The following is a 20,374-nucleotide window of genomic DNA, read 5'->3' on the forward strand; positions in this document are numbered from 1 at the left end:
ACCGCAGGAAGAAACCTTTTCAACAACAAAAACAAATGAAGCAAATGTGTTGACATATTCTGTAAATGTTTCTCTTTATTTGTAAGTAAATGCAAAGTCCTTGCAGTTGATGCATTAAATCCTCAATCAATAACACGACAAAGGTCATTACAGCAGAGGCTGATTGGATCAGAGTTGTTTGTAGCAGCAGCGATATGCAAACACAAGAAAAGGAACCCCTCGGGAATGGTTTTTATCACTCCGAGCGCTGTGAGAAAGGCCAAAAAAACCTCACGAATACAGTCTTGACTGAGAGACACAGTGCTGGTAAATAGACAGAGCTTTTTAAATATGAACAGGAGACAGAAGATCACCATGCATTTATTTACTGCTGCTGCTTCATACCCACACCCAAAGGATATGAGAGACACCATAGAATATGCCTTTTTTTGTTCTTTTTAAACCAAGCAGAGTCATAGTGCTCATTTACATAATCAAAATACATTCTTAGAAAAGATCGGAGTGGTACTCTTTATATTTCATACTTTTTCTTTGAATATATATATTTATATTTATATATAGAAGCTATATATAGAAGCTATGTCTTGTACGAATTGTTTTTGTTGCACATTTTACATCACAGACATTTTCTTGACGGCTCTCATTCCAATTAAACTAAATCTGCTTAAAAAAAAAAAAGATACAGAGGAGACATTCATATAGAATGAACAACAGTGGGGACAATGAGAGTTACTCATTTCATCCCAGCAGTAAAAATAGTCGACACAGGAAGGGAAATAAAACAAAAAAAAATCAGCAAAATTGGCAGCTTTAAGGGACGTTTGAAGATCACATCAAAACTTTTTTTTTTTAATCATGCTGACAGCTATCTTTAATTTGAAGGACAAAGAGAGGAAACAAACAAGACCGAGAAGCTGACGAGAAAAGCATCAAGTTACTGCAGAGTGAGATCGATAAACAACATGGCCCCTGCACTATAAATTCAAATTACAACCCTGACTCATTGGAAAGCAGCGAATGACCACAGCGGCAGTGTGATCGCCTTTTATACCTGAATGAAAAACTTCGACAATAAAACCAAACTGCAGAGATCAAAATGAAAGCCATGTGGGCAGGTTTCCTGTCACCAAAACAAGATGTTAAATTAAATTTGCAGGCTTGTGTGACTCATAGAGCAACATGCTATTTTCAAATCGGACCGGTTAGGTAAGGTGACGGACGAGAAGCAAGAATACTCATGTAAAAACGTACACCTGAGCACATGCGTGTGTTACACCCACTCTTATAGACATGCAGACACTTAATGACACACAAACGCGCACACTCATCATGCATGCTGATGCTACTGAGCAGGTGTCAGGTCACAGTGAAAGGGTGGCGCATGAGCTGCAGGGTTGTGCATAATCATGCAGAGAGACATGAAAGAAAATGAATGTGCTGTGTGCAGGCAGAGGCAGAGAGTTAAGCTAAGGCAAGAGGCAGAGGAGTCGTGATGCTGACGCTGTTGATGCTAAAAGCTCCGCTAAGAATTTTCAGCTCTGGCAGAGAAACTACAGCTTTGAGGAGTTTTTTGAAACTTCACTTGTTTGCTTTTTATGCTGAAAGATGAGTAAATTGACACCACAATCATATTCACACAAGACTTTTCAACCCAGAAGTTAGTTAGCCTAGCTTAGCTAAGCATATTGAAAAAGCACTGAAAACAGTGGAAAAAGACTTCACATCCAAATTTTACACTAAGTAACAAGCTTTACCCCAGAAAAACTTACAACAATTTAGAAATTGTAGTTTTTAGGGGTTTTTTTGTTTTGTTTTGCTTTTGTAGCATTAGCTAAGAGGCTTGTTGTAAGCTACGCTAAAAGATGCATGGGGTGCCCAAAAGTCAAGCATAAACAAACCGAGCCCTTCCGTATAGGTCAAATTTAGTTCTAGGGTAATAAATATCCTTGAAAATAGTTACCATATACATATACTCTTATATGTGTCAAAATATCCTCATCAGATAAGTATTTTACAGACAGATTTGGATGAAATTTTCAGTTTATGTTCAAAATGAGACAAGCAAGAAGTGATTAACTTTTGGAGGTGATCTGGATCACCGTCTGGATCTAGGATTTTTTCTAAGGATTCTTTATCATTGTGAGATAGGGCTGTTTTCACCATATTTGTATATAACTCCACAATAAATGGTCAGATTGCTTTGCAAAACAGTACAAGATGAGGTCACCATAATTTCTGACAGATGTAGAAGTATGATCCAGATCCAGGCAATATTCTGGATACTAAGAACCAGAATATGAAATATGTACTGGGTCATCACAATTTTCAACACTGTCAGGTAAACTGTCAGGCAACTAACACCAAACTGTAGCAGACAGTCTGCCAAAAGAGAGTATAACATTAAAGTAGGACTCAAATGTTATTATATTTTATATTTTGCGGGACAAAAACAAAATGCTTGGCAGAGGTCTGAGCTCCGAGGGCTTTTCTTGTTGCTTATAAGCCTCTGTCATTGTGTTACTGCCATCTACTGGTCTGGCAGTGAATTGCAAATGTCTTTTTTTTCTTTATGTCTCTGGCTTGATTTGGATAATCTACTCAGGTGAACAACCACAGAAAACATGTATTTTTTGGGCCCAGGAACTAAGAGTTCCTGGGCCTTCTAGTTGAAAAACACCTCATGCTATCAGATGAGACACTAGTCACACTTTAAAATGCTTACTCAGGTCAAACAAATTCTTCCTTTTTTTTTTTTTTTTTTTTTTTAGCGGAGTAGTTTTAACTCATTAATTGATCCCACAAAAAGACATACAGATTGATAAGAGTGGCTGCTTTGGAGCTTTGTACTCTGGGTTAGCAGAGCAGTTGAGGATCAGTTAGGAGACAAAGCTAGACTCAATTGAGACCGTCGATTGCAAACTGATTCCAATAGATGATTGGACACTGTTTTTATCAGAGTTAGCTTTAAGTTTTGGTCAGTGGAAGGGAGGGATGCCAATTTCCTGCTCATTAATCCTATATATCTTGATTGATATTTTGTCTTCAGTTTTGTACAACTAGAGTAGCGCCCCCATCTTTGTGTGCAGACAACCAGGCTGGTAGCTAAATGCTACAAATCCTCATTCTTGCTATTTTATGCTAACTAGCTAATTAGCTTTAGAAGTAAACCAGATTTTCTGGAGTTTAAGCCTTTGCTTTGATGAACTGCTAGCCTTAGCTTATAAAACAGCTAACTAGCATTTCTAGCACACAGAAAGAAATGCAACCTAAGAGAAAGATATCAGATTAGTTTCTCCAACTACATCTCTTGAGTTAAACTGCAGGTCTTACCAGTCCCTGACACAAAAGCATCTGCCATTTCAAGGTCATACATGCTAACATTAGGGTTTTTTTTAGTCTAAATTCTAGCTAAATGGAAGTGGGAATCTTGCTCATATTTCCTGAACAAACATTATTGTGGTGTCAATATTCTCATCTAGCTCTGAAAGAACAAGCTTTATGTAAAAAACAACAACCAAAAATGAATTTATAAATGATTAATCATCAATAATGATCAAATTCAATCTTCCCTGTCCCATGAGTACATATTTAACAGAGATATTTCGGTATGTACAGACGGGCTAATGGCTGCCCTGCATGTTCCCATGCAGCTGCTGTAGGTTGAGTGGCACCAGCTGGGAAAAACGTTACGATGCTGTGAGAGAATGGAGAGGCCACTAAAAACAGAGCTGGCACAGCGACTGATGCATTTGGATGGTTTGCCAATGCAGAGCTAGAGAATGATGTGTGAGGTTGTGTGTGTGTGAGTGTGTGTGTTGAGGCTGTGACAGAGTCGCTGTTTTCATAATTCAGGGTGAGCTGTCAACACGCCAAATTGTGTACAAAAAAATCTGTTTTTTATCTGCATGCCTGTACATCTGTCAAATAAATAACCCTTTTTAACTTTTCTCAAAACAACAACCTCTTACAAAAAAAAGCTCTGATTCTTTCTTGAAACATGTCCTCATCCAATAGTTTTCTTATCTGGCGTCAGTTTGCAAGGGCAGAAGTCCAAGTATATCAACCAAGACGTCCCTCTTCCCAACAACTCTTTCCTGCTCCCTCTGAGAAACCCCCAGGAGATCCATTTAAAGACCCAAGATCTGGGTCCTCCCAAATTGGACATTTCCTCCAAAGGGATGCATCCAGAAGACATCCTTCTGTACTACGCTCTACTCTACGCTCTGGTTGTCCAATCTCCTGACCCCCCCTTTAAGGCTGAGCCCAGACAGCCTTAGAAAGAATCATTTCAACTGGTTGTTAGCACAAACTTCTTCTTCCAGTCAGAGCTAGAGGCTCATGACCAAAGGTAAGAGTCGAAACATGGACCAAGTGGTAAATTGGCAGCTTTGTCTTCTAGCTCAGCTCTTTCTTGGCCATGACGATCAAGAGCATGACCCCAAAATACTTAAACTGCTTCACTTGGGGCGAAGACTTGCAATCCACCGTTTCCATGTGAAACCATGGCCTTAGACTTCAAGATGCCCGCTGAAGAAGCCAAAAGAACCACATCATCTGCAAACAGAAGAACTGACATTTTGAAGCCCCCTAACTGGAGACCCTGTGCCTCGAGATTGTGTCCACTAAGACCAAAAACAGAATCAATGACAAGGGACAACCCTGTCAGAGAACTGACTTGCAGCTACCCTAACCCCCCCCCCCTCCTGGTGGAGCCCCTTAAGACCCCAAAAGGACATGGTAATAAGCCATCTCCAAGTCCTCAAAACATATATAGACTGGATTGACCTACTCCAGAAGTCTTGCAATGGCAAAGAACATGACCTTGGAACATGAACTCGACTTATTCCTCTGAAATATCTGCGAGTTTGTTATCAATGCCACACGTTTCCTCGTAAATATAAAACCCCAATAAAGCCTTTTAACTGTAACAATAACACAGAGTACATTATATTTCTCGAGTATATCTTGTCTTGGTCATGCATTCACAATGAGGCAGGTCATTACACTAGGTGCACACATCATGAATCAAAATGATCAATTTATCATTTTTGGAAGTATCATCAACAAGCAAAGAACAAAGTCTCTGAGAACAGAACATTTCCAACTTGCTACAGACAAAAATTGCAGAGCCCAACAGAAACATTGAATTGGTATAAAAAAAAAAAAGAAAGTAACCCATTTTTTACAGTACAAAAATTGGCACAGTATTCTTTAACCAGCATCGCTGTGTCTTCCAGACCGGTTTTCATCAGACAGCTCCGATTCTTAGACTTATGAACAGAAAACCCTGGAGAAGAGAAGAGGACAGACAGACAGAAAGAGAGAAAAACATAGAAATAGACATGTTACAGTCATTACTCATCCAGCTGGCTGGGGCTTTGATGGCCAAATGTGAAATTCAAGTGACAATCCACACAGGAGCCATCGTCTGTGATGCACTATGTTGGTGTTTAATGAGCTATACTGGCGATGTAGGGTCCTTGTTTTGCTCTCATGGCAAGGCTATATGAAGTGTTTCATCTTGAATATGCGCAAATAACGGCGGAAACAACAACAGAAATGGAACAGAGCCACTCGCTTTCGCTCTAATCCTGTTAGTTTAAAGGCTCGCCCCTCAGGTTTCCATAGATACAAACTCTGCTTCCATCTGAAAGTGGGGCTGATAACACATCAGCAACGCCAACAACTACAGGTTGCAGATTGGATTTGGGTTTATTCAAACGTCTCTATGAGATAAAGCTACTGCTGTAATCTCACTGGCTGAGATAAATCTCAATGGGCTGAGCAGAAACTGTTTTGTTTTTTTTTATGAAGCACAAGTTAACAGCTGGAGTGAAACAAAAAAAGATGAATGAACACATCAGAGATATTTGGCGTCCCACACAGTTCAGGGGTGGTGCCGAAAAGTGAATTGAGTTCAGGATTTAGTGTTTATACTACACATCACTTTGCGTCCCAGAACCCAGGCAGAACAAATGAAACACTCCAATGAGAGAAGAAAGAGGATGATATATAAATAAAGAAAGGAATATATTTACTAAATTCTGGGTTTATTTAAAGAATAAGAAGCTGTTTACAATTTTGGATCATTAATGACTGAGTCAGCAGCAGGTTCCATAACTGTGACATGGCTCTAAATTCATATTGTTGATTTGATGTATTTAGGTTGTGCTTTTACAGGTCTTAACAGCACCAGATGCATGTCCAGTCCGACTATGCCCTGTTGTGTGTTGACTCTCATTCATCAGCTTACTACAGCACACTACAGGATTTTCAGGCTGATTTTTGTCCCGATCTCCCTCTTACAATCAAAGCCAGCAAAGGCCCGATTGTCTGATGACATCATGTGTGATTTTCCTGTGGTGCGGGGTGTGTTAAGAGTGATTTCTTCTGGTCATAGCCACTCAGAAGGCCTCTGATTCAGAGATCGTAGATAATGAACATGTTTAATATTTGCGACTAAAAATCCTGTAGTTTGTTGGGCGCTCTGAGGAGAGCCGAGCAGTGTGTAATGTCTCGTGTACCGGAGCAAAGCCAATCAAGACGCAAGCTGACTCAGCTGACTGACCGAAGAGGAAGTAAGAAATTTATCTGTACTACTTAAAACGACTTTACCCACCAACAACTCGCATTTTTATTCATACAGCCCATATCCCCGCCATCTCCACAACCATTTCCATATTCCCTTTACTTTTCTGAGTTTTGTTTGAAATTCTAGAGTCCGAAAACAAACATCTTTGCCTTTCTCCTTACATCCGTCATGTCTGTTTACACCAAAGTCACATTTTACTTTTTTGCGAGATTTGGAATATTGAGCGTGAAGAAGCTGAAGCTCTGCTGAAGAATCTGTTAGTGTGTGGTGTCTTCGGAGTGCACACCACACACTGTAAGATCAGGAGAAAGAAATCTTGTGCGATCCGTCTTTTTGTTATCATCAAGTGTGTGCTCTCTAAATGTGTGAAGTTTTGGAGAATCCTGTAATAAGCACCAGCCTTAACCCTGGCTGCATGTTCAGCCTCATTGCATGACCACCAGACAGCTGGAGTCAGGAGAACAGGAGGTTCCCAAGCTAAATTTTGGTTTCGTTTTATTTTGGAAGTCAATGGGTGTTCAAATGTTGTTTCCTTGTACGACTTCCCACCCTGCTTGATCTGCTTTTTGTTAATTGATACATTACTGCTCAGAGAGCTCCAATTTGCCGGGGCTGGGATGCAGCTATGAGCGGATACAGCGTGAGTGGATACGCTGACTTGTCACCTATCTCACCCAGTGCCAAGCACACCGCAAAAAAAACTGAAATCTTATCAAGTGTTGTTTTCTAACTTTAAGTAAAAATTGCCAAATTATACTGAATATGAGCCACATTCAACTGATCAGTCCAGAAAAGTCTTCTTTAAAGTCTGAATTGTATAACAAGTAACAAGCTGATAAGCTTGGATACTGTCTTAACACAACTAATTTTTCTCTTGTCCCATTGTCCCAGGCAATTCAGACCAAATTTTTGTCTTTAAATAATTTGAAACAAGACATTTTTCTGGTCTGATTAGGTGAATGTGGCTCGTATTAGGTCTAAAAAGACATTTTCTGCTGAAATAACATAAAATCACTTGTTTGCAGTGCAGCGCCAGTAACATCTGGTGGAAGCATCCACCTTTAGTTTTCTAATCTGCCTGGACATGCTGTTGTTGTGAAATTAGATTATGTAAACAAAACCTGAACCTGCGATTATTTTACCAAACCTGTCGATGTTTATCTCAGCCAGTGACAAAAAACTTTAGGGTTCTGAATGTAAAAGGTAACACCTTACGCAGATATCTCTTTGTATAAAAATAACAAAAAATAACAATAAAAGGAAACCACTTACTCATCTGAGTCCTTTTTGCTTTCTTCAATGTAGGCGATGGACTCTGAACGAAGCCGGTTAGTGACCTCGTAGGTGCGCAGGGTGACACCAAAGATGTCCTCATGGTAGCGGTTCTCATCCTGGAAAAAAAAGGGCATGAAAGAGGAGAGAGAACAAGAAAGGAATGTGAGGTGGATACTGTTTTGGATTTATTACCCAAGTATCATACAGGCCACCTGGACTTTTTTTTATTTTGGCCTTAAGAGGGTCAGAGATCAAAAATTTATCTTCTCCTCTTTCAGGAACCATTTGAGTTTTATCTCTTGCCCTAATGGTTGAAGAGTTACGGTAACGAGAAAAGCTTGCATCAATTACAAGTTGTGGATTTTTATGCAGTGCCGTAATACTCTGGATATCACAGAAAGCTTGTGTTTTCTTCTTCAACAAGCTGTCTGAATTATTTGAGTTGACCAATTTGTTGAAGAGTTACAGTAATGAGAACAGCTTGCATCAATTACATTTATTTATATGCAGTACTGTAATACTCTGGATATCACTCAAAGCTTGTGTTTTCTTCTTTAAGGAGTTGTTTGAATGTTTTCACTTGCCCAAGTAGTTGAAGAATTACGGTAATTTAAAGAGGACTTGTAAAATGGGAGCACCAGTGTTTTAATGGGTTTTAAAGATTTAATTTTACATCACACAGGCTGGGGAAGAGGAGGAATACTGTGGCAGTAACTGTCTCCTTTTGCACCTTAAAATAATGAACTAATGATTGAACATGAGGAAGCAGAGCAACTGCATATGTTTGATGTCAGCAGAAGGTAGAGTCCCTTTACCCGCAGCTTGCTGATGAAGAACCCAGCATCCTCCAGGGTCATGTTGCCCTGCTGTTTGATGATTTGCTGGACGGTCTTGAGAACATCCCCAGCCATTGTAACATCCCCGCACACGTAGATGTGTCCCCCCTCCTCCCTCAGGCACTGGTACACCGTCTCTGACAGCTGCTCGCGCAGAACATCCTGTACATATTTCTGACAGAGAGGCAGAGGAGGAATGATGTGTGAGTGTGAAGGAGTCAATTGTGAGAGAAGTGGGAAAGGGAACAATGTGACAACTGATGGACAGGTAATAATGTCAAATGAAGCTGAATTTGCAAACTGCGGCTTGAGCAGTTTTGGCTTGTAAGAGACTGAATAAGTAACGATTTTCTAAGTGACACCCCAAAAAACCCTGGAACAGAAGCACTGAGCAAACGTCCTCTAGAGTATAACCACAGATTTCTTCAAAACAGCCTCTTCTTCACTCTGATTTCACTTCAAACCCACACAGCAATCCACAGAGAGTTGTGACGGGCTGACTCATCCACAGTTGTGGACAGTTTAGCACTCGTACCTTTGGTTTGCCGGGTTCTCTGGAGTAGGCCGCGTACAGCTCCTTGAACACCTCTTTGTTCTTGGCCTGGATGGTCTCCTCCTTGTAGATGTGATCCATCTCAGACTGCCGACAGCCAAACACCAGGATCATGGGGCACAACTCCATTCCTGGAGGCGACAGGCAGAGAGGCGTCAGGATGGCATTGTGGGAGTGATAGCCAAAATCTCTGACAGGGATTTGCTCTGAATTCCATTATTTCGCCGAGGTGCATATGACAGCATTGGAACTGGATGAATAAATTTAACACCTTGTCGTGGGTATTCTGAAAATCTGCCTTCATATTTCAGATTCAGTCTGCAGGTTTTTGTGTGAAGCAATAATGAATACACCTCGACTAAGTGAGGAGAAACCCTACCTTTGTGTTCAAGGTCATATAGTCTCTGCTGCCAGAAGCTTCTGAACGGAGCGATTCCCGTTCCTGGACCCACCAGGATGCACGGTGCTTGGTTGTCTTTGGGAAGCTGGAATGACGGTGCGCTGAAACAATACAGTTGATTAAGAAAACATGAATGAGGTGATTAGACTGTAAATAGCTACTCTAGCACTGTACATTAACGAAAACACATCTTCTCCTCAGGCTCCCTCTGAGGCTAAATGGAGACGAAATTAAAGCTGGTGTAGGCAAAGACATAAATAAAGAATGATGCAGGAGCGCAGCATGCTACACGTGCACCAATCATGTCGCGTCTTTGATCAAAAGACTTCCCCGGAGGATTAACCCATGCATCCTCGCTCGGGGCTCCTACAGAAACCTCCTCTCATCAATCCTCGTCTACTCGAGGTGCAAGTAATGAATTCGTAGATCCGTCATGATGGTAGGGGGGAGACAATTTCCAGGTCAGGCAAGGAGAGATGACGATTTAATGAACTGAGAAACAACTGAGTAACAACCGAGAGTGCGTTTAGTCAACTAATCAATGAATTGTGTTAGTATCTCTAATTGGCAACAGAATAACGAGCCAGTTTAATGGTTTTGTTTCTGTTGGCCTGAAATGCAGCTCACATGCTTCATCTAAGCTGGAGTGCTGCCATTTGTGCTGCTGTAACTCCAGTTACTACAGCTACACTGTTCTTCAACCCAGACATACTCAAAGCACAGATCCGGAGATGAAGTTGTACGAAGGCTGGGGTTAGTGAAACTCTCATATGACCATTCGACTGGCGTCAACAAATCCATCCGTAGTGCAATGAAACACCATCAAAACCAGTACAAGCTGATTATCCTACATATACCACTTTTGGTGGATGGCTTTTGTCGTTGTCTTACTGCCCTCTACTGGTTTTGTGGTGTGTTGCAGTTACTTTTTTCATTTCTACAGGTTACGCCTCAAATACACCAGATATGTCTGCAGTCGGTCTCTGTTCCGTTGTGTGTTGTCTGCCTTTGTCAACTTGGCTGCATGTTCAGCTAACCCCAGCTGGAGTTACAAACCGAGGAGTCCCTGTGCTTCCCACTCCATTGATAAGTCTCTCTTCATTCAGATTTGGTTGTCCCAAACGTCTTGCCTCCTGGTCTGGCTCCATTGTAGTTACGCTAAATACAAACTGATTTCAACAGTTTACTTTATTTTGAAGGTCACTTGGTGCTTTTAGGTATTTTCTGGTCACGACTTCCTGTTGCGCTCCTTATTCCCTATGCTGAATTTATGCATCACAGCTCCGCGTCCGGTAAAAATAGGAAGGCTGCGTATTACCGGCAACATGATGGAGCAGCCAAGCAGACAAACAATGGGCTACAGGAACCAGTCTGTCCGGGAATTTTTTTTTTTTTTTACAAGAAACCATTCCAATTCCTGGACCCTCTAATGAAAAAAACACCTTTTGATCTTTTGCTTAGCTATGATGAGTGTTTTCTTACCTTTCGAATTACCTTTAAAACAAGAAAGATCAAAACATCCCTAATGTTATCGATAACTATCAACCTTTTTGTGTCATTTGCACGACTGTCATGCTACATGTAGCTGGGTTCATCTTGCAATGCATAAGACGGTAGCTGTGAATAATTGGTGACACAAGAAAGCAAGTATGAAAGTTTTCTCATCATTGAATGAGAAGAAATTTCCTACACACTGGCTAACTTCCAGAAAGAAAAAGAAAAAATATTGCGACGGTTTGGTCGTAGACTTTTATCAAGCAGGTGTTTGTGCTGCCAAAAGAAGCCGTTTAAAATAGGAGTGGCTGTGTGGCTCCAACCAATCGCTTCTCTGCACATAAAAGGTTTAAAAGAAACATTTGCTTGAAAAAGGTCTATGACCAAAACGTTTCAATATATTTTTTTTCTTTCTGAAAGTTGGCCAGTGTGCAGGAACTTTCTTCTGATAAATTTAGACTTTGTTGTCTTTATCCAATGCACCGGCTCGAGGAGTAACCGTCATTTGCCTGCTGTTGGGAATATTAAGATTAGTTGCCTACTCCAGCTTTATAACTTTTTTGTAGTTTAGAAATGACAGTAAATGCTTGTAAAATAGCTGTTTGGTGATTTTTTTGTATTGGTTGAATGAGATATAAAACATCAGATGAACCCTGCAAGTTTTCAAACGGGGGTTTCCAGTTTTTTCGCTGAGCTCAGCACCCAAGTTGATGTTAGCCCTACTTAGCATTCAGATTTGTTCGTGGCTTAAACATTGTTGTGTAAATGTCTTAAGAAAGAGGTGATCATCGTACTCTATTAAATGCAGCCTGACATTCAGTAAAACCCTTTGAAAAAACATGCAACATTTACCTTCTGACAAAACACGGCACCATCTCTCCCTTCTCTATCCTGTTGAGCCATGATGAACACACTCCATGGTGGATGGGTCCTCCTCCATCTGAAAAGCATTATTACCAAGCAAGCACTTTAGCTTTTTTTCTTCCTCACCTCTGCCTCCCACTCTCTCTGAGTGCACAAACTAACAGGAGAAGAGTGGCCTTTACATGCTTTCCAAGACTAGAGCTGTTCTTCTCTTTCTAAAGAGGAAATTACAGGGATTCGGTCCCGGCTTTTCCAAGCACGCTAACATGTTTGCTGTAGGACGTTACATGTGTGGGAGAGAAAAGAAGTGATGGCGTCTGGGGATGTTTGCAGACTGCTTTAAAGGTTAAGTGTATGGAGGATAATTCACAGTTGGAGCTATTAGGGTAATTAACTTTGCACTAATGCATTTATAAGAAAGGCAAACATGCAGTTATTTTCTCCAACGTTTACGTTTGTGTCCAGATCTGTAACAAAAACCTGTTTGGAGATTCAGAGAGTCCCTAAACTGTTTCTTGTATTTACAGTCATGGTCTGGCTGCCAGTCCATGATGACTCCCAATCCATTGCTTTTAAAGTGGCTGAGTCATTTTTCTATTTAAGTCTTTGCAGCAACCTTGAAAAAGCACAGCAAACTCCCTTTTATCCCAAAAAAATAAAAATGAGCTGAGGGGAAATGTACATACAGAATATGTATGATGTATTTTTGATAAGCACAAATTTCAGATTTAAAGCACAGGTGCTGAGATGTCAAGCAATTTACAAGTGAGCTGCCCTGCAGCTACGCCCACACAGCATTAAATCCTCAGAGAGACGTTAGCTCATCTGAGCAGCTAGGTCCTCACCTCTGGCTCGGTAAGAGACCACAGCGACGGTGAGATGGATCTCCCCTGGGTGCAGGTCTGGGGAGGAGCTGATGGAGTAGTAGCGAGGCTGCAGCAGGGGCAGCTGGGTGAGCAGCAGAGTGGAGGGCATCTGGATGGAGGGGAACTCCTCCATCACCTCCACCAGCGTTGGATTGTTGTACCACTTCCACTCCTCGTACTCCTGCAAGCCCTGGAAAACAAGAGAAAGACGAGAGGAAATAAAGAGGTTATTGGATTTGATTTGCTTTGTTGAAGCATGTTTTAAATTAGTGGAACCTTAATAAAAGAACTGAAGGTGGACAGAGGATTGGTTTCCTTTTTGTGGATCTGCAAACATCCCTGACTGAAGAGCATGAGGCTGCAGAGTCATTCACCATTCACTGCCCAACTGTTTCTCTGTGTCGTCGCTGACATTTTAGCACCATGAATTTAGAGCACTAAAAATCTTTGATGTGTTTTCCACACTTATGCTTTGTTCTCAGACTGCTAAAAAGTGACACAGAACCCATTAAAAGACCCGACATGGTCTCCACTTGCAGCCAGCAGCAGAGCTTGAAGCACAGCGCGAACAATTAGCAACATTTCAACAGTAAGAAGGACTCACAGGACGGTTTCTGACCTTGATGCACAGCAGGGGATAAAGGACTTTTCAAACGTGGTTTAGTCCCTTGAAGTATTGTAACTACATTTAAAATATGTTTGTTTGGGCTTTTTGAAACATGAGACTAATAATAAAACAAAAAATATTTTTTTCCATTCCTGTTTAATGGAAGCCAAAAAAACATTTAGAAAATGGGAGACGGGGATAAAAAAGAGGCACTTATGAGCTACAAAGTAAAAACTGTGACATAGTAAGAACAACTATGAGATAAGAAGTGAAAATTATGAGTTAAAAACTAAATGATGAAGTGATAAAAAAAGAAAAAAATTAAGAGAAGTTTAACAAGTGAGATATTTATAGAAGTTGCTAGACGCCGCCCTGTTGGTTGTGGCTGCCTGTTGCAGCAGCTCTCTCTTCCTTGTCCTTGTCTTGTAATTTTTTTAATCTCTTTTTCATCATCTTTGCATTTGGAGTGGATTATTACTTTGTACGGTTCATTTGTTGGTCAAGGACACCAAACTGGTTTTGTCTTCAGTGATTTTTTCACCATTTTTGCTCCTGTGTTTGTCTGGAGATCTTACATGTAACCATGGCTGCATTGTTTACATGTAAAATTAGCTGTTAGCAGCCTGTAGCATGTCAGTGCTAACTGGTGCAAGACCGGATGTTTCCCCACAAGGTGAGAAGACATAGACCTGTCAGCTCAGTCCTGGACCCTGTGGAGGTGGAGGCTGGCTGACTGGACAATGATGGACAAGCTGTCAGCATCTATTTTCTTATGGACCTTTTTGCACTTTCTATTCACTTTCTTACTTTTGATTTCTTGTTTGCTGCTGTGACTCCTCCTGAATTTCCCCACTAGATAAGTTAAGTATTTTCTATTCTATTCTATTCTATTCTATTCTATTCTATTCTATTCTATTCTATTCTATATTTGGTATAAGTTATGAAATAAAATGTTAAAATTATGTAACAATGTTCAAGGTTATGAGAAAAAAAAGGTAAAGTCATGTGAAAAGTAAAAACTATGACATTAACGTCAAATTTAAGAGAGAAAGTGTCAGAATTACAAGGTGCCAAGGGATGTTCTAGGGTCAAAAGTTTAAAAATGTGAGATAAATATCAAACTATGAAAGAAAGAGTCAATAATAAGATAAATTGTTAAAATTTTGGGTTATAGTCAGAATTATGAGATGCAGTCATATTATGATAAGTCAAAATTACAAGATTAAGAGTCAAAGTTACGAGGTACTGTGTTATTTTATGAAAAAATTATAAGATACTCAATTTAAACTCATCAGATATTAGTCAAAATTATGAGATAAGTCTGAATGATAAGATACTTAGTCAAAAATATGTGTCTATCCTCAACACACGGACAGAAATCGGGAAAAAGGTCTTTGGGTACTCGAGTACTCTTTGAGTACACCTACAGCTTGGAACCAGTTGCAGAAAGACTTAAAGCTCAAGGAGCTGATGTCCTTAAGTGTTTTTTTTAATCTTAAATAAAAGACATGGAGGCTTTTTCTATAAGATGTCAGTGTTTTAGCTCCACTGTTTGAACAATTTAACGTGATTTTAATCCATGATCTTGAGTTTTGTTGACTGTGCTTTGTCTCTTTTTCTGCCTTCTGTCTGTAACTTTGTGTTTTTGCTGCTGCCTGTCTTAGCCAGGCCTCCCTTTAAAATAGGTTTTTGATCTTAATGGGACCATCCTTTTTAAATAAATGAAATTAAAAAAATTAAGTTAGAATTATGAGATAAAAGTCAAATTTATGAATTAAAATGTCAACAATACAGGACAATGAGCTGAAATTTTGACTTTCTTGTAAAACATGTGCCCTTATGGCAGTGATTAAATCTGCTGTATGTTGCAGACCCAATTGTGTGGAGATGTGTATTTCTGAATAAAGTTACTGTTTCCTCTGACTGTTTTATTTTAAAAAAATTAGACACATTTCTATTGTTTTTTTGTTGCATCATTGTTGCAGCTGCACATAGTGCAGGGACCACTTTCTCAGGTGATTTGACAGTTGCTGACTCCAACGTACACTTCAGAAGCCTTCCAACTTTTACCCTTTGCTTCAGTGACAGTGATTCAAAGTCTGGGCATATGACTCACTGCTTGGCCTTAGCAAGCCTTCTCCACACATTGACAAAAATGGAGAGTGAATTGTGGGAGGCACAACAAGGGGGGGATGGCTCCTGGGTGGAACAATCGGTGGCTTCGATTTGGTGCCAGCTCTGTCCTACCCTTCATACTCCCCTCATTGCAAAGTGCATCAAATTGGCTTTCAGATGTAAGAAACACTGTCTTTATGTTGGCTATTACCAGAATACTGCCTTCAAAGGTATCACGAGTAAAGAAATGACCTCATACGTTGGGCTTGGATGTGGCACAGTTCATTTTCACAATTATCCTATGCACTTACACAGCAAATACCCGGTCACGAACCAAGCCAGGCAGCCTCCGCAGCTCAATATTTCTAAAGGTCAACGTTTGAGACCAGGAAGAAAAAACGAGTGACTGTACCTTACTGAGGATCTCGAGTTTCTTTCTGTGTTTGTCGTTGGTTGCCAGAGCAGCAAACTGCTGCAGGAGCACAGGGCTGGGTGGGGTGGTGATGTCCAGGAAGTACTGGAAGGCTTGGTAGATGGTGCAGGGCGGGATGCGTGTTTCATTTGTCCAGTTACTGATAACACCTGCAGAGGAAGACAAAGTGCAATAATTGTTTTTCTTCTACAATTTCCAGACATGCCAGCTCTTATCAGCTGTGTTTTCAGGCTCAACAGGAAGCTATTAGCATGGGGAAAAGCACAGTTTTCAACTTGCTGGGCAGCAAACTCTGGAAAGACTTTTTGAGTTTGTGGTGGACATAGCGAAGCCTTCAAGTGATAAAAAGAGGAGTAATCTAGAACAGGGGTGGCCAACCTGCGGCTCGCGAGCCACATGTGGCTCCTTGTCTTTCAGTGTGCGGCTCTTTGATCCATTCATAAAAATTCATTATAAAGTTATGAGTAGTGGTGTGCCGATCAATCTAAATATTGGTATACTGATGCCAACATTGGGTTCAGTGTCGATCAGTGTTTGGGTGTACAGGTTGATACTTAAGTTTCAGTTTCTCTTCTGTAGTATGAATTTAAACACACAAACACTGTAAAAAAATGGAAATTGGAAATGTACTGATTTTCATTTTATGTCATTTTGTTCAAGTGTGAGAGAGACCACGTGTGTGCCGTGGCTCTCTGTAGTACCATGGCCATTTTTGTGGCTCTTGGTCTCTGACTGGTTGGCCACCCCCGATCTAGAAGTTAAGGACCAAAACAGAGACAATGTATAAAACCAAAATTGATCCAAAGCTGATAATCTTGTCTTGTGTTTTTGTCTTTTTTTCTGTAGAAAATGTCTTTTTAGACTTAATATAAGACACATTCATCTGACCAGTCCAGAAAACTATCATATTTCAAGTTATTTAAAGACAAAAATTAGGTCTTAATTGCTTGTAACAAGTAAAAATAAAATCTGCCAATGGAACAAGAGAAAAATAACCTGTTACAAGCAATTCAGACCTCATTTTTGTCTTTAAACAACCTAAAACAAGATGTTTTTCTGGACTGACCTGTTGAATGTGGCTCAAATCAGGTATAACCAGACAATTTTTTCTTAAAATAAGACAAAAACACTTGATAAGCTATCAGTTTTTTGCAGTGTGTTGTTCTGCACTAGACTCCAACAAAAAAAACAAACAAAAAATTAAAGCTGCAAGCAGCGTTAGACGGGTCCTCGGGGCTCATGCCGGTTTTGCTCACTATCATGGAATTGGCCCCACTGTGTCCAACAGAATAAGACGAACATTTTGGTGGTGGTTTCATCTCTCTAGGACATTCCTAGCCCCAGTTAGGGCTATTTTGCTGTGCATAGGTGGAAGTGAGCCTTGTGGCTCTGAGAGAATATTATGGGATGTCAGGGAGTCAGTTGATACCATGGCAACGTATCCTCTGCTGAGCTGAATGACATCACCAGCTGGATGCTTGGAATTCTAATTAGCGTGACACTAGTATGATCAGAGTGAAGAGGTGGAGTTTATCAGCCATCTAATGTAAAGAAATCCTCACAGAGTCAACAATTTTACCCCAATCTGTGTCAAAAATATCATGTTGATAGGAATTTTTGTCAGGAATCCATTTTTGGCATTTTTAAAGCTGTACGAGTTTTACTTTTTTCTCTAGAAGCACAAATGCGTCACAAGACAGATGGAAGAGTGCTGGAAATGGATTTTTTATTTATGAGAAACGTCCAAACTACTTGTCCTGTAGGTCACAATGTTGGCTTAATCTGTGTAAAAATATCATATGGTTGTAGGGAATTTTGTCAGGAATCCAAGCATGTGATTTTTAAAGCTCTATGACTTTTAGTTTTTTGTCTAGAGGCCCAAATGCGGCACTAGTAGAAGTACTAGTAGTGAGTGTTTTGACCTGAAATCGGTTCTCCTCATCTGCTAACATGGAGAATGGCGAAATTCGTCCAAAAGCGGTCGGCGACTTTGAGGGCTCGCCATTCGAAAACCGGGCCCGAAACAACAATTTCCTTCACAACTTTTGGAGAGCAGGGTCTGGTCTGTCATGTGAGGCAATTTTCAAACATGTACCATTTTTGGTTTCAGAGGAGAAAATTTTGGCAGAAAGGGTGAAAAAATGTGGGGAATTTTACTTTGGGGGGAAATTGCCGGCTTCCTGTTGGAGATAGGTCAAGGGTATCAGCGTATGATTTTTGCGTCTCGATCATACGAACGTTTTGGTGTTGGTTTCATCTCTCTACCACATTCCTAGCCCGAGCTAGGGCCCTCAGAGTGTGCCTAGGTGGCGCTATTGAGCATATTATGGGATGTCTTGGGGTCATGTTTGGTATCAAATCGTAATTTCACGCGATCCTGATGTGTGTGCCAATTTTGGTGAGTTTTTGAGCAGGTTTAGGGGGTCTAATTTGCGTTCTCGGGGCGGGTGGAATAATAAGAAATTAAAGCTGCAAGCAGCGTTAGACGGGTCCTCGGGCTCCTGCCGGTTTTCCCTCCAATGTGTCCGACAAAATAAGACGAACATTTCGGCGTTTGTTTCATCTGTCTACGACATTCCTAGCCCCAGTTAGGGCTGTTTTGGTGTGCATAGGGTGAAAGTGAGCCTTGTGGCTCTGAGAGAATATTATGGGATGTCAGGGAGTCAGTTGATACCATGGCAACGTATCCTCTGCTATGCTGAATGACATCACCAGCTGAATGCTTGGAATTCTAATTAGCGTGACACTAGTGTGATCAGAGTGAAGAGGTGGAGTTTATCAGCCATCTAATGTAAAGAAATCCTCACAGAGTCCACAATTTTACCCCAATCTGTGTCAAAAATATCATGTTGATAGGAATTTTTGTCAGGAATCCATTTTTGGCATTTTCAAAGCTGTACGAGTTATACTTTTTTCTCTAGAAGCCCTAATGTGTCACAACACCGGTGAAAGAGTGCTCAAAATGGATTTTTTTATTTTAGAGACATGTCTGAACTACTTGTCCTGTAGGCCACAATGTTGGCTTAATCTGTGTAAAAATATCATATGGTTGTAGGGAATTTTGTCAGGAATCCAACCATGTAATTTTTAAAGCTCTATGACTTTTAGTTTTTTGTCTAGAGGCCCAAATGCGGCACTAGTAGAAGTACTAGTAGTGAGTGTTTTGACCTGAAATCTGTTCTCCTCATCTGCTAACATGGAGAAATCCTAAATTGGCCAAAAGCGGTCGGCGACTTTGAGGGCTCGCCATTCGAAAACCGGGCCCGAAACAACAACTTCCCCCACAACTTTTGTAGAGCAGGGTCTGGTCTGTCATGTGATGGTAGTCTCAAACCTGTACCATTTTTGGTTTTAGAGGAGAAAATTTTTGCAGAAAGGTTTAAAAAAATTTTTTTTTTATTTTGGCGGGCAAATTGCCGGCTTCCTGTTGGAGATAGGTCCAGGGTAGCAGCGTATGATTTTTGGGTCTCGATGACACGAGCGTTTTGGTGTTGGTTTCATCTCTCTACGACATTCCTAGCCCGAGCTAGGGCCCTTAGCGTGTGCCTAGGTGGCGCTATTGAGCTTATTATGGGATGTCGGGGGTCATGTTTGGTATTAAACGAAAATTTTGGGCGCATAGAACCTGTGTGCCAATTTTGGTGAGTTTTTGACTTTGTTTAGGGGTTCTAATAAGCAATTCACTGGAGGAGGGAATAATAAGAAATAATAAGAAATTAAAGCTGCAAGCAGCGTTAGACGGGTCCTCGGGCTCCTGCCGGTTTTCCCTCCAATGTGTCCAACAAAATGAGACGAACATTTTGGCGTTTGTTTCATCTCTCTACTACATTCCGAGCCCCTGTTAGGGCGGTTTTGCTGTGCCTAGGTGGAAGTGAGCCTTGTGGCTCTGAGAGAATATTATGGGATGTCAGGGAGTCAGTTGATACCATGGCAACGTATCCTCTGCTAAGCTGAGTGACATCACCAGCTGGATGCTTGGAATTCTAATTAGCGTGACACTAGTGTGATCAGAGTGAAGAGGTGGAGTTTATCAGCCATCTAATGTAAAGAAATCCTCACAGAGTCAACAATTTTACCCCAATCTGTGTCAAAAATATCATGTTGATAGGAATTTTTGTCAGGAATCCATTTTTGGCATTTTTAAAGCTGTACGAGTTTTACTTTTTTCTCTAGAAGCACAAATGCGTCACAAGACAGATGGAAGAGTGCTGGAAATGGATTTTTTATTTATGAGAAACGTCCGCACTACTTGTCCTGTAGGTCACAATGTTGGCTTAATCTGTGTAAAAATATCATGTTGTTGTAGGGGATTTTGTCAGGAATCCAACCATGTAATTTT

The 20,374-nt window shown here is 40.6% G+C and overlaps 1 protein-coding gene across 1 annotated transcript in view; it reads right to left on the reverse strand.

Annotated features, from left to right (window-relative positions):
* Positions 1 to 66: 66 nt before the first annotated feature.
* Positions 67 to 20,374, reverse strand: part of nos1 (nitric oxide synthase 1 (neuronal)) — a 76,391-nt gene continuing 56,083 nt past the window's right edge. The window contains exons 22-29 of the mRNA XM_074669961.1: positions 16,015 to 16,184; positions 12,860 to 13,070; positions 12,003 to 12,090; positions 9,636 to 9,757; positions 9,239 to 9,387; positions 8,683 to 8,877; positions 7,865 to 7,983; positions 67 to 5,287 (exon numbers count right to left, since the gene is read on the reverse strand). Coding sequence (XP_074526062.1) covers positions 5,272 to 5,287; positions 7,865 to 7,983; positions 8,683 to 8,877; positions 9,239 to 9,387; positions 9,636 to 9,757; positions 12,003 to 12,090; positions 12,860 to 13,070; positions 16,015 to 16,184 — 1,070 coding nt within the window. The 3' untranslated portion in view covers positions 67 to 5,271. The remainder of the gene's footprint in view (positions 5,288 to 7,864; positions 7,984 to 8,682; positions 8,878 to 9,238; positions 9,388 to 9,635; positions 9,758 to 12,002; positions 12,091 to 12,859; positions 13,071 to 16,014; positions 16,185 to 20,374) is intronic.

Source organism: Halichoeres trimaculatus, unplaced genomic scaffold (genome assembly GCF_033239565.1).
Source record: "Halichoeres trimaculatus isolate MK-OKI-2021-1 unplaced genomic scaffold, fHalTri1.1 fHalTri1_scaffold_5, whole genome shotgun sequence".
NCBI lineage: Eukaryota > Metazoa > Chordata > Actinopteri > Labriformes > Labridae > Halichoeres > Halichoeres trimaculatus.